The 16,729-nt window shown below is 37.5% G+C and overlaps 1 protein-coding gene across 2 annotated transcripts; it reads left to right on the top strand.

Moving 5' to 3' along the window:
- Positions 1–1,815: 1,815 nt before the first annotated feature.
- LOC128855913 (putative polypeptide N-acetylgalactosaminyltransferase 13) lies at positions 1,816–15,297 on the top strand. 2 transcript variants are annotated; one of them, XM_054091153.1, is made up of 9 exons: positions 1,816–2,145; positions 2,278–2,462; positions 2,523–2,704; positions 2,864–3,461; positions 6,754–6,835; positions 10,368–10,522; positions 14,062–14,244; positions 14,486–14,993; positions 15,051–15,297. In XM_054091153.1, the coding sequence occupies exons 1-8, from the start codon at positions 2,011–2,013 to the stop codon at positions 14,988–14,990; spliced, it is 2,025 nt and encodes a 674-aa protein (XP_053947128.1). In that variant the 5' UTR covers positions 1,816–2,010; the 3' UTR covers positions 14,991–14,993; positions 15,051–15,297. The 2 variants fall into 2 exon arrangements, with proteins under 2 accessions (XP_053947128.1, XP_053947127.1); XM_054091152.1 differs by having other exon boundaries at positions 14,486–15,297.
- The last annotated feature ends 1,432 nt before the right edge of the window (positions 15,298–16,729 follow it).

Genomic DNA, 16,729 nt, shown 5'->3' with positions numbered 1-16,729 from the left:
GTTAAAATTAAGATTTTTTTCCAGAAAAGTTGAATCAAAAAAATTTTTGGAAGCAGGAAAGTGTTTAGATTTAAAAACTATGTTAACAGAAAAAAATGTCAAAAAAAAATGCTTTCCAGAAACTTAAATAAAATTTGACAGAAAAAATGTTTTTTTCCAAAGAATGTAAACATATTAAAAACAAAATGTTTTAATTTAAAATTTAAATTACAATTACAACTTTTTCCTAAAAAAGTTATAAAAAAATGAAAAGAGAAAAATTTTCCAATAAATTTAAAATTAAAATAAAATTTTTTTCCAAAAATATGTTCACAGAAAAAACATAAAAAAATTGTTTCCCAAGGAATTTAAGCATATTAAAAAAAGATGTTTTTCCAAAAAATATTAAAGTAAAATTTAATTATTTTTCTACAAAATTAAAAAAAAAATGTTCCAAAAATTTCAGAAAAAAAATGTTATCCAATTTTGCAATAAATTTTAAGTTAAAATTAAGATTTTTTTCCAGAAAAGTTGAATCAAAAAAATTTTTGGAAGCTGGAAAGTGTTTAGATTAGATTTAGAACTGTGTTAACAGAAAAATATGTAAAAAAGAAATGCTTTCCAGAAACTTGAAAAAAATTTTACAGAAATACTTTTTTTCCAAAGAATTAAAACATATTATTATGTTTTAATTACAAAAAATTTATATTAAAATTAAAACTAAATTTTTTTTCCAAAAATTTCAGAAAAAATTTGTTTCAAAAAATTTCAGAAAAAAAATTTGTTTCCAATTTTTCAATAAATTTATGATTAAAAATAAATTTTTTTCTAAAAAATTAAAAAAAAAAATTATTTTCCAAAAAGTTTAAAATAATATTACAGGAAAAAAACTTTCAGAAAAAAATTTTTTTTCCAATTTTCCAATAAATTTAAAATTAAAACACAATTTTTTTCTAAAAATTTCCAAAAAATTTAAAATAATATTACAGAAAAAAAACTTTCAGAAAAATACATTTTTTTTCCAACAAAAAAAATCCAGAAAAATAATATATCCATTAAATAGAAGATTTCTGTGTTGAAAAGTATTTCAGTTTTAAAAATATTCCTTTGCGTAGAAGATTTTGAGCCATCAGTTTTACTGCTTTTGAGAATTGAACCAAAATTATTTGTTCTAATAGGCAGTTTTATCGTTAGGCGAAATACAAAGCCTCTGTCTTATTCAGTTCTGACCGTAACAACTCGAACATTTTGCATAGGAATGGGGGGAATAATGTACTTGTAAATTTCAAGTATTCATAATCCTATAAGAAAAAAATTGTTGATACTTTTTCAACAGAATATACATAAATCAAGTATAAATATTTGCTGGGAACACACAAACCCACGTATGCCCGCACTCCCAATATCTTATCTCTGCTGTCAAAGCGTTCATTATTAAGGCCAACAGCTCAGCTTTTGTGCTTCACTATGTCATTTCGCCACTTTGCTTTGGTCAAACGCATGACTTAGACAAGTGAAAAACGGGGGGCAGCAGACAAACGGCGAACGGTAGACGGCAGACGGCAGCAACAACGACAAGCTACGGCATGACGACACAATTGGGTGATAATTTCAATTCATATCAACATATTTACACATACGATACCGGTTTGTCATGTAGCTTCCCATTTGGTGTTGTTGCCTTGAGAAAAGACAACAAGAAAACAGAAGCAAACAGTTCTATATAAACTAATAGAAAATGGAAAAAACGAAATTTAACAATAAGTAAACAAATAAAAAAATGGAAATTGAACTAGAAAATTGATGAAGGCGTTGTAGCGCAAGCATGAGGGAGAAATGAAGTCAGTTGCTGGATTGCGATTCTATTCGCAGGTTGCCAAAAAGTGGAGTGAGTGGTGGAGTGGTCGAGTGTGTTTGATATACATATTTATATTTTGTATAAGACGACATATATGTTTAAGTATTGAGCTTAGTTAAATTTGTTTCAAGAGCGCGTGGATTGTTCCTGTCAACGCGAACAATGCGCGCGTGATGAAGCCCACGACGCGACGGTGGTCTCAATTTCTGCTGGTTCCCATCGCGCTACTACTGCTGACCTGCCTATTCTGTTGTCTACAATTCATTGAGTACGAGTATGCGGACTTCGCGAGCTACGAGCAGACGCAAGTGAATATATAAAGAATGAGTAGGAATTTAAGACAAAAAAAAAATTATAATAATAAGCAAAAAAAACAAATGTCAGCGCCTTAGCGCAAACTCTATCTATAACAGTCGCGTCTCTTTCACTACCTCCCGCAGGTATTTCCCAATACTGCGGACCGCGTGCGCGTCACCGATGTCATGGCGGTGCATGAATTTATTGCTAGCGCACTGCCAACACCAGCGCGCTCTCAATCGGACCTGTGGGAATTTTACCATTACAATGTACGACGGAGCGATGTAATTGGCGCTTTTCGCGCGCTACCCGACACACGTGATGGCAGGTGCGTTCGTGCATACAAAACACAAATTCTAAACATCACCTCACTTACGCTTCATTGCAGCTGCACCGCCCGTTCGTTACGTCAGACCGCTACTCAGCGCACGCACTCACGCATCTCCGTCATCATCGCGTTTCACAACGAAGCGCGCTCCGCACTCATACGCACCATCATGGCGTTGTATCTACGCACGCCGCCGCGCTATCTGCACGAGCTGATACTGATCGATGATTGCAGTGAAGATGGTGCGTATACGCCATGGCTGTGCGTGTAAATGGAACAGACGTATTGAATGAAGCTGTTTCGTTTGAAATCAGCGCCGCGCATTTGTAAATTTTAAACCAAAAGCAAGAAAATACTACACAATTTTTTTTTGTTTTTTTTTTTGTACTTTTTTCCCCCAGTCGATTTGCTGCCCGCACTGCTTCGCCTCAAGCTACCACCATTTATGCGCAATTTCTCATCACCGCTGACCACAAAATCTTCTGTCACGCATTCCAAGTCATCATATGCCACTTCCCCTCTCCCGCAAGTTACAATTAAAACAGCGCGTAATGCGCGTCGCTCGGGTGTGATTGAGTCACGTAATCGTGGCGCCCGCCTTGCCACCGGCGATTATTTACTCTTTCTCGATAGTCATTGCGAGGTTAATGTAGGTTGGCTGGAGCCTTTACTGGAACGTTTGGCCGAAGGCGGTGGCGATAGCGATGGTGTGGTGGCGGTTAGTCCCGTGCTGGATAGCATTGATGCCGAGTCATTGGAGTATACAGAGAGTTCCAAGAATCTCATGGGTGGTTTCGATTGGAATTTACATTTTCATTGGATACCGCGACCACGCTCAGCACAATCAAAACAACAACAGCAACAAGGACAGCGACGACAACAATCAGCGCAATTTATAAATGCGAAAACCGCATATTTACGGCAATACGGCTGGGAGGGTCACCGATTCAGCGGAGCGCGAATTCGTCGCGACACAAATAACGCCGCAAAGGCATTCAAGTAATTTACTCACACTTTACTACATTTTCACTTTTGCTCACCACAACGCAATTGACATTTATTTTGTAATGCTGGTTTCCTTTTCGTTGATTTCCAATTTAAAAGTACTAAATCAGATATTCTTTTAAAATTTTGCTTAAAGGCCACTGAGCTAAGCCACTGTGGCGTAAGAAGAAAAATTTATATTTTCGGTTCTTTTTTCGGCGGGAAGTAAAGAAGCAATTTCAATTCCTAAAAATTATTCCTTATTGCGTTTTTTTCATAAAATGTTAAAAAATTGTTTTGTTAGTGATAAAGTAACTGGCCGCTATAGCCAAATGGCTTGTGCGTGACTAATATTTGGAGGGCTTCGGTTTCGGATCCAAGTGATAGAAAAGGCTTTTCCTAAAAGCGCCTCATGAAAAACCATCTGCCGTTCGGAGGCGTCTTAAAAATATAGAACCCTGCATTTATAGAAAAATATCAAGGCGCGCTCTGCCAACCTGGAATTGGAGCGCGGCCAAATTTCTATCGGAGAATCTACGTGACAATAAATATCCAGATTAAATAAAGTATAAAACAAAATGTTGGCTTCACAAGCAAAAAAATTGTGAAGAAAAAGAAAAAAACAGATATCGTCCAAAAATTATTTATGAAAAAAAGCAAGTCTATTAAATTTTTTTTCAATTAAGATTCGTACCGCCTTGCAAAATAAATATTGGACAAAAATCAAATCAATTTTAAATCAAAATTTTCAAACGAACAAAAACAAAAAATTCGTAACTAAAAACGGAAAATTTTCAAAACAGGAATAAGCAAAAATCGTGGGAAAGCTATTTATAAAAGAATCCATTCAAAGTCACGTTTTTTTATTAATTCCAAATTTCAAAAACAAAAATTCTTAATTTCCCAAAAAACAAAGATTTAAAAAAACGAAAAATTTTTCAAAAAACAAAAAAACGTAAAAATCGTCAGAATATAATTAATAAAAAAATGCAAGCCATTTCGGTCAAGATTTTTGTAAATTAATCATTCGACCGCCTTGATAAATGTATATTCGGGAAAAACTAGTTTTTCTTTTTAAATTATCAAAAAAAAATTAAAAATTTTCAAGCAAAAAAAATGCATATTTGCAAAAAGAAAAAAAAAATTTTCGAAAGAAAAGAAAAAAGAAAAAAGGAAAAATCATCCGACAATTATTTATAAAAAGAATTATAGTCAATCGGTGAAGATCTTTTTGAATTGAGAGTTGGCCGCCTTATAAAATGTAATTCGAGAAAAACGCGTTTTTTTCAATACCAAAATATTAAATTTTTCAAAACAAACAAAAGTTTCAGAACGAAAAATTGAGACCTTTCAAAAATAAAATTCTAATTTAAAAAAAAGGAAATAAAAAAGAAAAAGACTTTCAAAAACCAAAAATTAAAACAAAATAGCAAAAATCCTCCCAAAACTACAATATTTATAAAATAATACAAGTCAATCGGTCAAAATCAAAAATCAGACTGAATCTGAAGTCCGACTGACTTTCGAAATGCATATTCGAGAAAAATTTTTAATTCTTAAAACCAAAAAATTAAATTTTTTAAAACAAACAAAATCCAAAATTTTCAAAACAAAAATATTTAAAAACTTTCAAAAATAAAATTCTATATTAATAAAAAAAAACAGAAAATAAAAAAGAAAAATACATTCGAAAACTATTTGTAAAAAAATTAAGTTAATCAGAGGAAAAAAACTTATATTTGCGTAAAAAACGCGTTTTGGTTTTATATTAAACATTTTCACAAAAGTACAAAAAAAAGATGGATTAGCGTTAACACCTGTGAAATTGCTAGGCAAACATGGCCAAGGCTAAATTTACGTCTGTCCAAGAGTATTATAAAGCTGAGTAGACTTCAAATCAGGACCTTAGTAGGGGAGCTCACAGGACATTGTCACATAGGAAATCACGCAATGAGATAAGGCGTTTACCTGCATGATTTCTGTCGTAGCTGCAGAAAAGAGGAAGAGTTGGAAACAATTCAACACCTTTTTGGCACATGCCCAGCTCTAGCCAGAAGCAGGAACCGATATTTAAGATCCTACTTCTGAAAAGCTATGGATGATCTATGCACTTTAGGTATCAACAACCTTTTACGCTTTGTCAAAAGCTCAGGATGATTCAATATGGAGAGGGAAATGTAGCCCAGCACCCGCGGCTCACAACGGGCCCCTTTCGTAGTCTAAGTGGCATCGTTGTCTCTATGTGCGATGCGGCTGCCAAACCTAACCTAACCTAACAAAAAAACCAAATGCAGTATTCGGATACTATATTATTTATAAAAAAATTGAAGTCAGTCGGTCAAAGTTTCTTAGTTAAGGGTGCACGCGACAAAAATTAAAAAAAAAAAAAAATATTAAATTAAAAAAATATCCGAAAAAAAGACTTACATTAAAAGAAAAAGGAAAATTTTCCAAGTGGCAAATTTGTTTTGAATTAAGAGTCTTTTAATTTTTCTAGAACTAGCTGAAGTATCTGCACAAATTTCAATTATTTTAATATATTTTTTTTTTGATGGTGACCCCCATATTTTTTTGAGTTTCATCATAAGAAGTACGTTGGTTCGATCTACGTGAAACACCATAATGAAGAAAAAGTTTTTTCTAGCGGTCAGCCCTCGGCAGGTATTAGCAAACCTCCGAGTGTATTTTCGCCATGAAAAATTCTTCGTCCAAACTATTTCCCGTGCGGAATTTGCTTAAAACTTTAGGTCCCTCCATTTGTGGAACAATAGCAAGACGCATGGCACAAATAGGAGGAGGAGCTATATATATATATATATATATGTATATATATATAAGAGGACCTTAAGACACTTTGGTAAGCTGTAATAAAATTATAAGCAAATTTAATGAATTTACAAAATCTACAGCAAAACTTCCATTGCAATTATTGTTTCTCAAATAAAAACTCACTATGAACTAAATTTTGGTAGAAGTAAGGTAAGTTTTTTAAATAGGCAAAATCGAATATTAAGAGTGTCCGCTTTCCGTATAATAGTAATTCTTAAACAAAAACAAAAACAGAAAATAATGAATTCGATTTGATTGAAACACATGAAAAATACATTTATTTGTCCAATCCATCCACCCAACCGTCCAAAATGGTACAAAGCACGACCTCAAAGTGACAAATAACGACAATTCGGAGTGAAAATTTGTGTTGACGAGCGTAACTCAAAGTTTATCTTTTATGTTTTACAAATAATATAATACAGTTAGAAGTTTTTTAATTGAAAATTTTATATTTCTTTTTGGTTTTGATTTTCAGAAGTCCTACCTTTGCTGGCGGAATTTTTATGATCTCCCGAGATTGGTTTTTCAAACTGAACGGCTTCAACCCTTTGCTAGAGGTAAGTGTTAATCCTAGCAACTGAAAAAGTGGGGTTATTTTAAAAGGGATTTCAAAAGATGCTGTCCAATACTTTAATATTTTGCAATGATTTTTGTTTTATTAGAAAAACTTAAAATCGCGTAATTGAAGACACACAACAAACAGTCTTAACTGTCATAGAGCCGCTAGTGTGTTTACTAAATTTGTTATCCCTCAAAAGGTTATTTAATACTCGATGTTTTATTTTCACAATGTCTACCCTGCTGGGATGTATCGAACGGTGTGAACAACGGTTTTCCGAAACGGTTGCACTTGGATTTCCAACTCCAACCACTGTAAGTCCTCAAAAATTACACATATAGGTGCAATGGGAGCCGTAATGGATATACAGCGATCTTGAGTAAAGTCAAAATGGGCTTAATGAAATCAAAGCTGACTTAAACGCTAGCACGGATTATATTTTGTCGGTTTGCGACTTCAAAATTCGAACCCTTTTACAATTTCCGACAAGAAAAGAATGGAGGGCTGGGAAAATGAAAATAGGTAACCGAGTCTCAAATTTCAAAACATTTGCTGTGCTAACTGTGGCTTCCATGGACGTGTCTCAGCTTGTGCCACAATCAGACTGAGAGGCTCAGTCTGCAAGTTTGAGCTAAGTTACGAACACTCCAGTATACTTAGAAACCTCAATTCGCACTCTCATTCTACATTCACATTTCTTCAAGGGAAGAATGTATGGGGTGCAGTAGGACTCGAGAACACGGTGGAGAGACACCCAGAGACTTTGAAGATTTACTGTAAAATCAATGCAGCGCCTGTTCATGCTACTTTGTTTTCCAACTGAACAAGAAGAAAACTAATTGTATTCACCTAACCTCACTTTATACATTTGTTTTCATTCCATTCGCCTCCCTCTCTCTGGCTAGTCTCCTCTGACATAACAACCAAAATTACTCTCGCAATATTGCTGCGGCTGGTCAAACCTTGTAATCTTGAATCTGTTCCCTTGTTCCCTGGTCTAGAGAATCTGCTCACGGGAGTTTCGATGTTGCACGAAAAGGTTGGTGGGGCTCAAGTTCAGGCTATTGGACCTCTGTTGTTTGTTCTAAGTAGAGGGAATCGCAATTAAAGAAGCAACAACAAATAAACATTTACTCCGGCTATCAAGTGGCAAGAAGGACCATATGATTAATGATGAGCTCAAAATCGGACCGCAAATGAATACATTGAAGTTTAATTCATATGGACAGCTGCTCAGAATAACATTACAGGTAGCTGCTGGGTAGATTCGTTAGCTAGATATGGGATGTGTGAGGTGGTTTCGCCATGAAGTGAGAATATTCGGATTCACTTAACTATCTGTGGTCTGCTTCTAAAGGGTTTTCCAATAAGAGATGTTATTTTGATGTTCAAAGAGAAATGCTATTTTTGTAATATAAATGATCGGATTTTTATTTCATTGTAAAGAGGAAGGTATACCGTGGAAAATAACATCAGTGAAATGACCACCACGACCATGCTTACAGGACAATATCCTTTTCATGAAATTTTCCTTAACCGAATCGCAAAGTGGCTGCCCTATGCCCTCGACAGCCTCAGAAATTCCATCTTTGAGGTCTTGAATTGACTCTAGGCTGTTGGCGTAGACTTTCTCTTTCACGTGGCCCCAAAGAAAAAAGTCACAAGGTGTTAAATCACAAGATCTCGGTGGCCAATTGTGATCACCGCTTCGAGAGATGACACGGTCCGAAAACTTTTCCCGTAAAATAGTAATGGCTTTGTTGCGTGTGTCGCACGTAACGCCGTCTTGTTAAAAATAAACGTTGTCCAGATCAATACCATCCAATTCCGACCATAAAAAATCATTAATCATCTCTCGATAGCGCAATCCATTCAACAAATAGGGAATGGGGAAAACCCTTTAGAAAAATAGACTTCGTGACTAATCAGTGAGCACTGTAAAGGAACTGATAAGTAAGGAGGCACTGATAAGTCGCGAGTCCTTCTGTAACAACAGCTGGATCGGAGGCCCTGGAGGTAACTTCTATGATTAAAAAAGCCTAAGCTTCCTGCACCTGTCCTTAACGGACATTCTCCGCTTAGCATCCAAAGTCTCCTTTACTTATATATAGTTCTGTATAAATTTCTATATCGCGCATTCCATGTTGGTCATCCACGCGGTGAGACTTGGCATTGGTTCGTGTTCCTTTCCAGCAGAAGTATGGACGTTGTTGTAGTGTCATCTCTCAATCTTTTGCACTGTTCTGCGACTTTTTTTGGTACTGAAGAGACCCACTAAAGGACGGAGACTAACCACAATTGTTGAGTTAAAATCCGTATCGTTGGAAGATCTAGTGCTGTATATACATATATTATTATCATTCCATTAAGGAGTAAAGGGCCGCGAGGTACCAAGACCCTTTTTAGTCAAAGTTGGTTCGAGGATTTTATTATGCATAAGTGGGATAAAGTTAGATTAGATTAGATTAGACTAGATTTGATTAGATTAACCTAGATTAGATTAGATTTGATTTGATTAGATTAACCTAGATTTGATTAGATCAGACTAGATTAGATTAGATTAGACTAGATTAGATTAGATTAGACTAGATTACATTAGATTAGATTAGATTAGATTAGATTAGATATGTGGGGGTTGTATAAGTCCCAGCATTCAGTCATGAAGGCCATTGCACTACACCCAAATATTTAGATCACAGTAGAAATAATAGAGAGACAGGATAGATGCACGGAAAAATTGATCTGAGATGTGTCGGAAATCTTTTGGATTCACTAATGACTCTAAAGAGATCCGGAAGAAGAAAGGTATGAACTTTATCCATACTCAGTGCATCGCAACCCATAAGCATAACTCTGATTTAAGAAAACACCGGACAGCTACAGGGAAAATGCACTGCAGTGCCCTCATTCTCAAGACAGGGCAGACATATGGGGTCGCCAATGATTTCTATGGTCGCCGATGGGAATCATATGCTCGTCATAGTTGCCTTGTGATTACACCCACCATAGGTCATAGATCGTGCCCAGTGATTACACCCACCAGTATTCTCAGTTGCTACCTACTAAGTTTTACGACGAAGGTCGTTAATTTTCTGTTTGGTTCTATCACAAAGCACTTGGCTACTCTGCATGAGCCCAACTCAGACCGACGTCTTCTATGGGTAGACCTCATGAAGTCGTCAATTCATAGTTGGATCGATGCAGAATTGACACTTAGAAAGGAGTACTTATAAGGCGAAAAAATATACAATGATGAATAAATAAATATTTTTCGTGAAAAATACAAAGTCTTTCTGAAAACACCTCGCATATTTATGTCTATTGCCACGTTTTAGGGGGAAAAAAATAGTATGAAGTTGCAACACAAAATGGATTTTTCTGCTCTCCAAATATCGAAATATTATCCATATGTGTAAACAAACATACATACGTATTACTGTTGATTTTTCGTCCACATCAGCCGAATGTACCCAGACAATTTCTTTTTAATTTTTTTCGACTTCTAATGCATTTTTCGTTTTTCTTTATAGACCTGGGGTGGCGAGTCCATTGAATTCTCCATTAAATTGTGGCTTTGTGGCGGTCAAATCGAGATTGTGCCCTGCAGTCGGGTTGGACATATTTTTCGCAAACAGCATCCATTCCGTTTTCCCAATGGCAGCGATAGCCAGACAACGTATCTAAGGTGAGCGATGACCTCGAGAGAATAACCGTAATTTGTGTAGGCGTTGCAGTGGGCTATGTTTGTATGAATGTATGTATATGTGTGATAAGGCTTCTGCAAGTCAAATGTGATTTTGCAAACATAAACTTACGTACGAGTATATTATATGTACCTATGTTCTTACGAGGGGTGTTCAATATTTGCTCAGTATAATTATGAAAAATTTCAAATTCAAATTAAATTCGAAATATTTTCATTTTTCCTTCATAATAGTTGCTGTATCTTGAAATAAATTTTCCAATGCATTCTAAAATATATCTTTCCTCCTTATGTGAAAAAGGTGCGTTTATGCCGCATTGAGTTCCTGATCGTCAGAAAATTTTTTTCCACCAAGATAATTTTTCATATTCCGGAACAAAAATTAATCACTAGGGATCTGGTTTGGGTTATATGGTGGATGATTGATTTCTTTGATGCAAAAATTTCGTACAGCGGTCTTCAAAATACTAGCTGCCTGAACAAAAGCGTTTTCTTGAAGAAGCAACACACCGGCATTTACAATGAGTTGATGTTTCATCTTCAGTAACAATAAGGTTGAAAATACCCCTTTTCTCAAAGAGCTTCAAAAAATTTGTTTAGCATTCCATTCACAGTTTTTTTGAGAACCTACAGTTTTAAGCCGACTTCGAGTGGCAAATGCTTTTTATGTGAAGCTTTTTCAATTGCAAAAATGCTCTCGGAGATTTGCCATTTCCCGTCGAGGGGCGACACCTATTAGAAAGAAATGGTTGTCACGCACCAACCCATTCGTTTACGACGGCCGCCTCTTTTATGCTGCTAATTATTTAACCTTTACTCAGCTGCCTTCCAATACAAGTTTCTCAACTTTTTGCGCAGTTTCTTCTGTAACGGCAGTAATGAAACCGCGTGAGCAAGAGTCACCTTTAATACTTTTCACTTTTTTGTCCACTTAAAAGTCACTGGACCACTTTTGAATTGTAGATAATAAAGCTGCAAAATTATGATACACACTCTCTTGTGATGAACTATTCACTGAATTATGCAACAATTGTAAGCTTCTTATCGAAGAAACTTTACCACCTAATAGAAACACGAATAAAGTGGCATAGTTGTGCTCAGATGAAAAAAAATCCAGATCCAGAATGACCACCTTTGCCTTAGTCGTATGTGGCCAAGTAACAAAAGAAATTGCAGGCATTGGTTCTGTCCACCACCTTGTTACGGCCTCAATGCGGATTAAGTTGCCTCAAACCAAAACAGGAGAATGAAATGCCAAGCCGCGGCTTAATATTCAATAGCTAAAGGATACATCTGTGAGACACAACTTCATTAAACATCGGAATCTTATCAAACTAGCGAACAGATTGACCCAAATTCGCATGAGGGTCAGTGGTCTCTCTTCAAAAACGCTTTTATTAAAACCAGGGACCCGCGCAGAGAGGCTAAGGCAGACACAAATGGAGTTAAAGCGTGACATGCCACGATTGCAGCACGACGCCCATTCTCCGAAATTAGTAATTTCTTGAAACATCTATGCAGAAGAAACAAACGTAAATTCACTAACTTCATCGCTGAAGATGCGGCGAAAGCTACAATATTGATAACAAGCTTCTTCTACGACTGCGCCCGTAAAGTGACTCTCCTTCTTTTTGGTTGGCGCGATAGCTACCTACGCGGTTTTCGCCAAATTAAACAAAGCGCTTCAGTCGTTGCTTTCTCGTGCTAATCGGCTCCAGTTTGAAACACCAAGTGAAGCTAAGTCCTTCTCCACCTGATCTTTCCAACGCAGGGGAGGCCTTCCTCTTCCTATCCTATCACCAGCTGGTCCCGCATCGAGTACTTCAAACGATCCCGATCATTGTCTATGTTGCTGCGCTATGTCTATGTCGTCGTAAAGCTCATACAGCTCATTGTTCCATCGCTTATGATACTCGCCAACGCTAACGTGCAAAATTTTCCCCAGAATCTTTCTCATCGTCCAAGTTTCTGTGCCATACGAATGTGTGGAGTGTTCGTTTTGTTCGTCGAAAGAGTACAAAGGCCAAAGTAGCACTTGTTGGCAAGAGAGACTCTACGTTGTATTAAGGCGATGAAATCCGAAAAATCAGCTGGTGTTGACAATATTTCTGCAGAGATGCTCCGCGGATATGTTTTTAGTAGGATTACACTAATGATTACACTGGTTAATGGTTAATGGTAGTAAAGGGTTAAGGTATAGCCCTTTAGCACTGCGACCATATTGATCTATTGTGCACCCTATGCTGTCTATTGACTGTTAAGTATGCTTATGAATTGTACCAGCTCCTTCTGAGGGAGTGATTGAAGGTCTTCATCTGTAAGCATGAACTTGTTTAGAAACCTTTTTCTTCTATGCGTCAACCCCGGACATTCGATGATGAGATGTTCTATAGACTCCTCATCTTCGCAGCAAAATCTGCAGGTGCTGGTGTTAGTTATGCCTAATTTATGTAGGTGTTTGTTGCAGGTGAAGTGACTCGTGAGGGCGCATGTGAGAGTGCGAATGCTCTTTTTGTTTAGCGTGAGGACCATCTTAGCTCTTTTAGCATTGAAACTTAGGAACTTTTTGGAGTGTCTAAGACTACGTTGTTCCAATGCTGACTTAATAAAGTTTTGGCCCAGTATTTTACTTTTTGTTTAAGGCTGTTTTTGTTGAATCCGAACATGGGACTAGGTCCGATGAAGTTTACATCTGCCCCTTTTTGCTTGAAAGTCTGCTTTTTCGTTGCCGTCATATCCCTCATGTCCTGGTACCCAAATTCATGAGACATTGTTTTTGTTTTTGCCAGGTTATTGAGTGCCTTGTGGCATTCTTACAGGGTTTTTGAGTTGTAGGTATAGCTATCTAAAGCTTTTAGAACTGATTGGCTGTCCGAGAGTATTTTGATCTTTACTCTCTTGTGGTTTCTACGTTGCATGATGTTTGCTGCTCTATTTTTGCGTATAGTTCCACTTGGAAGATGGTGGTGTCCCTGGTGAGAGTGAATGATTTGTGGATTCTGGCCCCACTACTCCTGCTCCTACACCATAAGGTGTTTTTGATAGGTGACACTAATCTTCAAGAGTTCTGGAATGGAACCAGCTGAAGGCACCCTTGATACGAAGTAAAAGTAATAAATAATAATAATTAATATTATTACAATAAACAGGCGCCACTCATACGAGAACGTTTTTTTTCACTTTTTCTTTGTATTGTAAAGAATTTAATCAAAGCGCGGTGTTAGATTTTCTTCAACATTGGAGCGCCAGTCATTTTGATATTCTTTGTTAATCAATGACCATAGTTATGTAAGACTTTGTATTTGTGCCATTAAGTAATGCAACGAGAACACATTAAACGCCCCTCGCCTATAATATCCATACACACACTTATTAAGAGATAAATATTTATTTTAGAATTTACAACAAAATTTCTGTTGCAAGTTTCAGTTGAAAATTTCTTAAATTTCTTAATTGAAATGGTTCAAGTTGTCCCTTTAATGCACTCCAAATGTAAGCCCTCCTTCTTTATCTTTCAACAGAAATTCCAAAATCATCGCAGAAACATGGCTGGACGCCTACAAATACTTCTTTTATGCCTCCAAACCAGCTGCAAAACATATCCCCGTTAACTTCACCGACATACAGCTCAGTTATCAATTGAAAAGTGCACTCAATTGCCGGCCATTTTCCTGGTATTTGCTGCATGTTTTCCCACAACTCAAGTGCGTAAGCCAAAGCCATCACTCAACACACAGCAGCACAACAACACAACAACACATCGATACAAGCATCTACGTGGTTTTCATTTGTATCAGTAACCATTGCTCTTCACCATCTCTTTTTTGTTTGTTTTTGTTTTTTGATCAGAAATCATCTTCCATTGAATCACCTTAGGGTGTAGTTGTGTGTGTGTGTGTGTGTGCGTGCTCATTTGTTTGCACGTTTGTTTTTCACCACTTTCAGACTACCCAATGATGACTTCATCGCATTTGGCACTCTAAGCTCCGCCGAGCTTTGTTTGCAAATCACCAATCGTGCCACCAACATCGACGATGACCACCAGGCCAGTCAGTTGCATATGAGTAGCTGCTTTCGCAGTGACGTTACGCATTGGTATCTGCATAGACGAAATTCCCAATTGCAGGCGAGTTCCGGTGCGTGTCTCAATGTAGTGCAAATACCGAAACGTTCGACGTTGCTGACGAGTTCGACGCGCGCATCGCATTTTCGTGTGGTGTTGCAGTCATGCGTTGGCCAGGATGCCGATGAAAATGGGCGCAATCACAGTGAGAATGAGGAGGCGGAGAATCAGAGTCAACGTTGGCTCAGACGTGGCGGTTGGCTGGTGCACCAGCAGACGCAGCTATGTCTCGATAATCCGCTAAGCGATGTGTTGGTTGTCAGTCATTGCCGTAATGCAGCGCCGTCGCAGCTGTTTCGCTTTGCCATGGAGCTGCAGCGGTTGTAAGAGGTCTGAGTGAAGGTGCTGTGGAAATGTGTGCCCGTATAATGATGTGTTTTTGGCTAGGTGCTCAGGCGAAAATGAAAAAAAACTGAAAAGGAAATATGAAAGCAATGGAAAACTGGTAGTGCAACGGCAGCATTGGTGGTACACTTGCGGAAGTAAAAGGAATTAGAAGGCTGCTCTGCACTGTGAATTGTGAAGATTTCACATTAGCGTCATATTAAATTTTTAACTGTAGTATTTATGAAGACTTAAAAATAAAATTAAAGTAGACATTAGATCAACAAAAAATCAATAAATGCGCACCCGCCTCGCATAATTTATTTTTGTCATGCGAAAATCTTTCTTTGCGAAATTCCTTTCATACTTTCATTAGGGACATACGCGGCTTGTCTTTCAACACACAAGCAGAGGTAGGTAGGTGAAGGTGAAATGGTTGAAGTACCGCTCTGGCACTCCTCAAGTAGCACTAAAGCGCCGGTTTGATACCACTATGAGACTTTCAACAGGCAGATATCTAATGTCTAATGTAATCCGCACGATCTAAGGAGGTCTCTGAGGTCTCTCATCACCAATTTCATTTGCCTCTATATTTCTAAGTCCAGGAACCCAGGCTAGAGAAATGTTCCTTGCACGCCCAAGAGATTTGATCTCCTCCGATTCCATTTTGGAGCCATGAGTGAAGAGTATCAGCTTCGGTACAGATTTCTCGTCATTCCAATATTGCCTATTTGGAAAGATTGGCCTGGGACGACACTCAAACTCCAGTTTGCGGATAGAGAAATCTGTACGATGTTCCGAGAAATACGGTCTTAACTGCCCAAAAATGTTACCAAGCCCCTTGAGAAACTACCTCCAGAGGCCAACCTCCATTAACTTGATTACACTTTGAACAGCAATGGAAATAACGTAAACGTCGTTGGGAAGTCGATGCAAGACGACATTCACAGCAGCACTGGGGCATGTTCTACATGCCTCGATGATGCCAATATAAGTAGTCCATTGCACTCTACCCAGTGTAATGAAGAGCTACCCACCTTCGGAAGAGCTACCCGCCAAACCAGGCATCCAAACGATAAGATTGGCAGAACCACTACGTTGTACATCCCAAAGCACAACCTGCGGTTTGAGTCTCTATTTTTCGCGAGAGCATAGATTTGCAGTAGTATAAAGCTATACTGACCTTCTTTACCCGATTTTCAATGTGTGGCTTCGGGTCCTCTTTGCCCGATTTTCAATGGAGTTTGGAGACAAATATCCCTCCAAGTTACCTTACTTCCGATAGAAGCGTGAGGACGTGATTATTTAATCTGGAAAGTCTAGAGTGTGGAGGTTTATCTTCTTTCTTCGCATGACGGTCGTGAGAGGACCACTCCTTCCGCTATTATCTTTCTCCAGATTTCTCGGTCCTCTATCAATCGCCATCAGTTTTGTATGATCATCTCTTTGAGGTCATCGATAACCGAATCTGCCCATCTTTTCTTTGGTCTTCCCCTAGATCGCTTCCCATTCGGTTACTTTGTGAAGACTCATTTTGGTGCTCTTTGCTCTGGCAATCTTTCTACGTGGATATTTATATTTCTTCACATGACAGTCGGTTCAGTGTTATTAGAACGACTCGGGTTTATATTTGGCCAAAGACTATCATTCCAGCAACATTTCTCAACCATTATTTGGGAATGTTCAGGCTTAAATATCCAGCTTTAAATAAATCAAATTATAAACTGTTTGTCGAGGCCTCA

This window comes from Anastrepha ludens, chromosome 2, assembly GCF_028408465.1.
Source record: "Anastrepha ludens isolate Willacy chromosome 2, idAnaLude1.1, whole genome shotgun sequence".
NCBI classification, from domain to species: Eukaryota; Metazoa; Arthropoda; class Insecta; order Diptera; family Tephritidae; genus Anastrepha; species Anastrepha ludens.
This window is presented reverse-complemented; position numbering and strand designations above follow the sequence as displayed.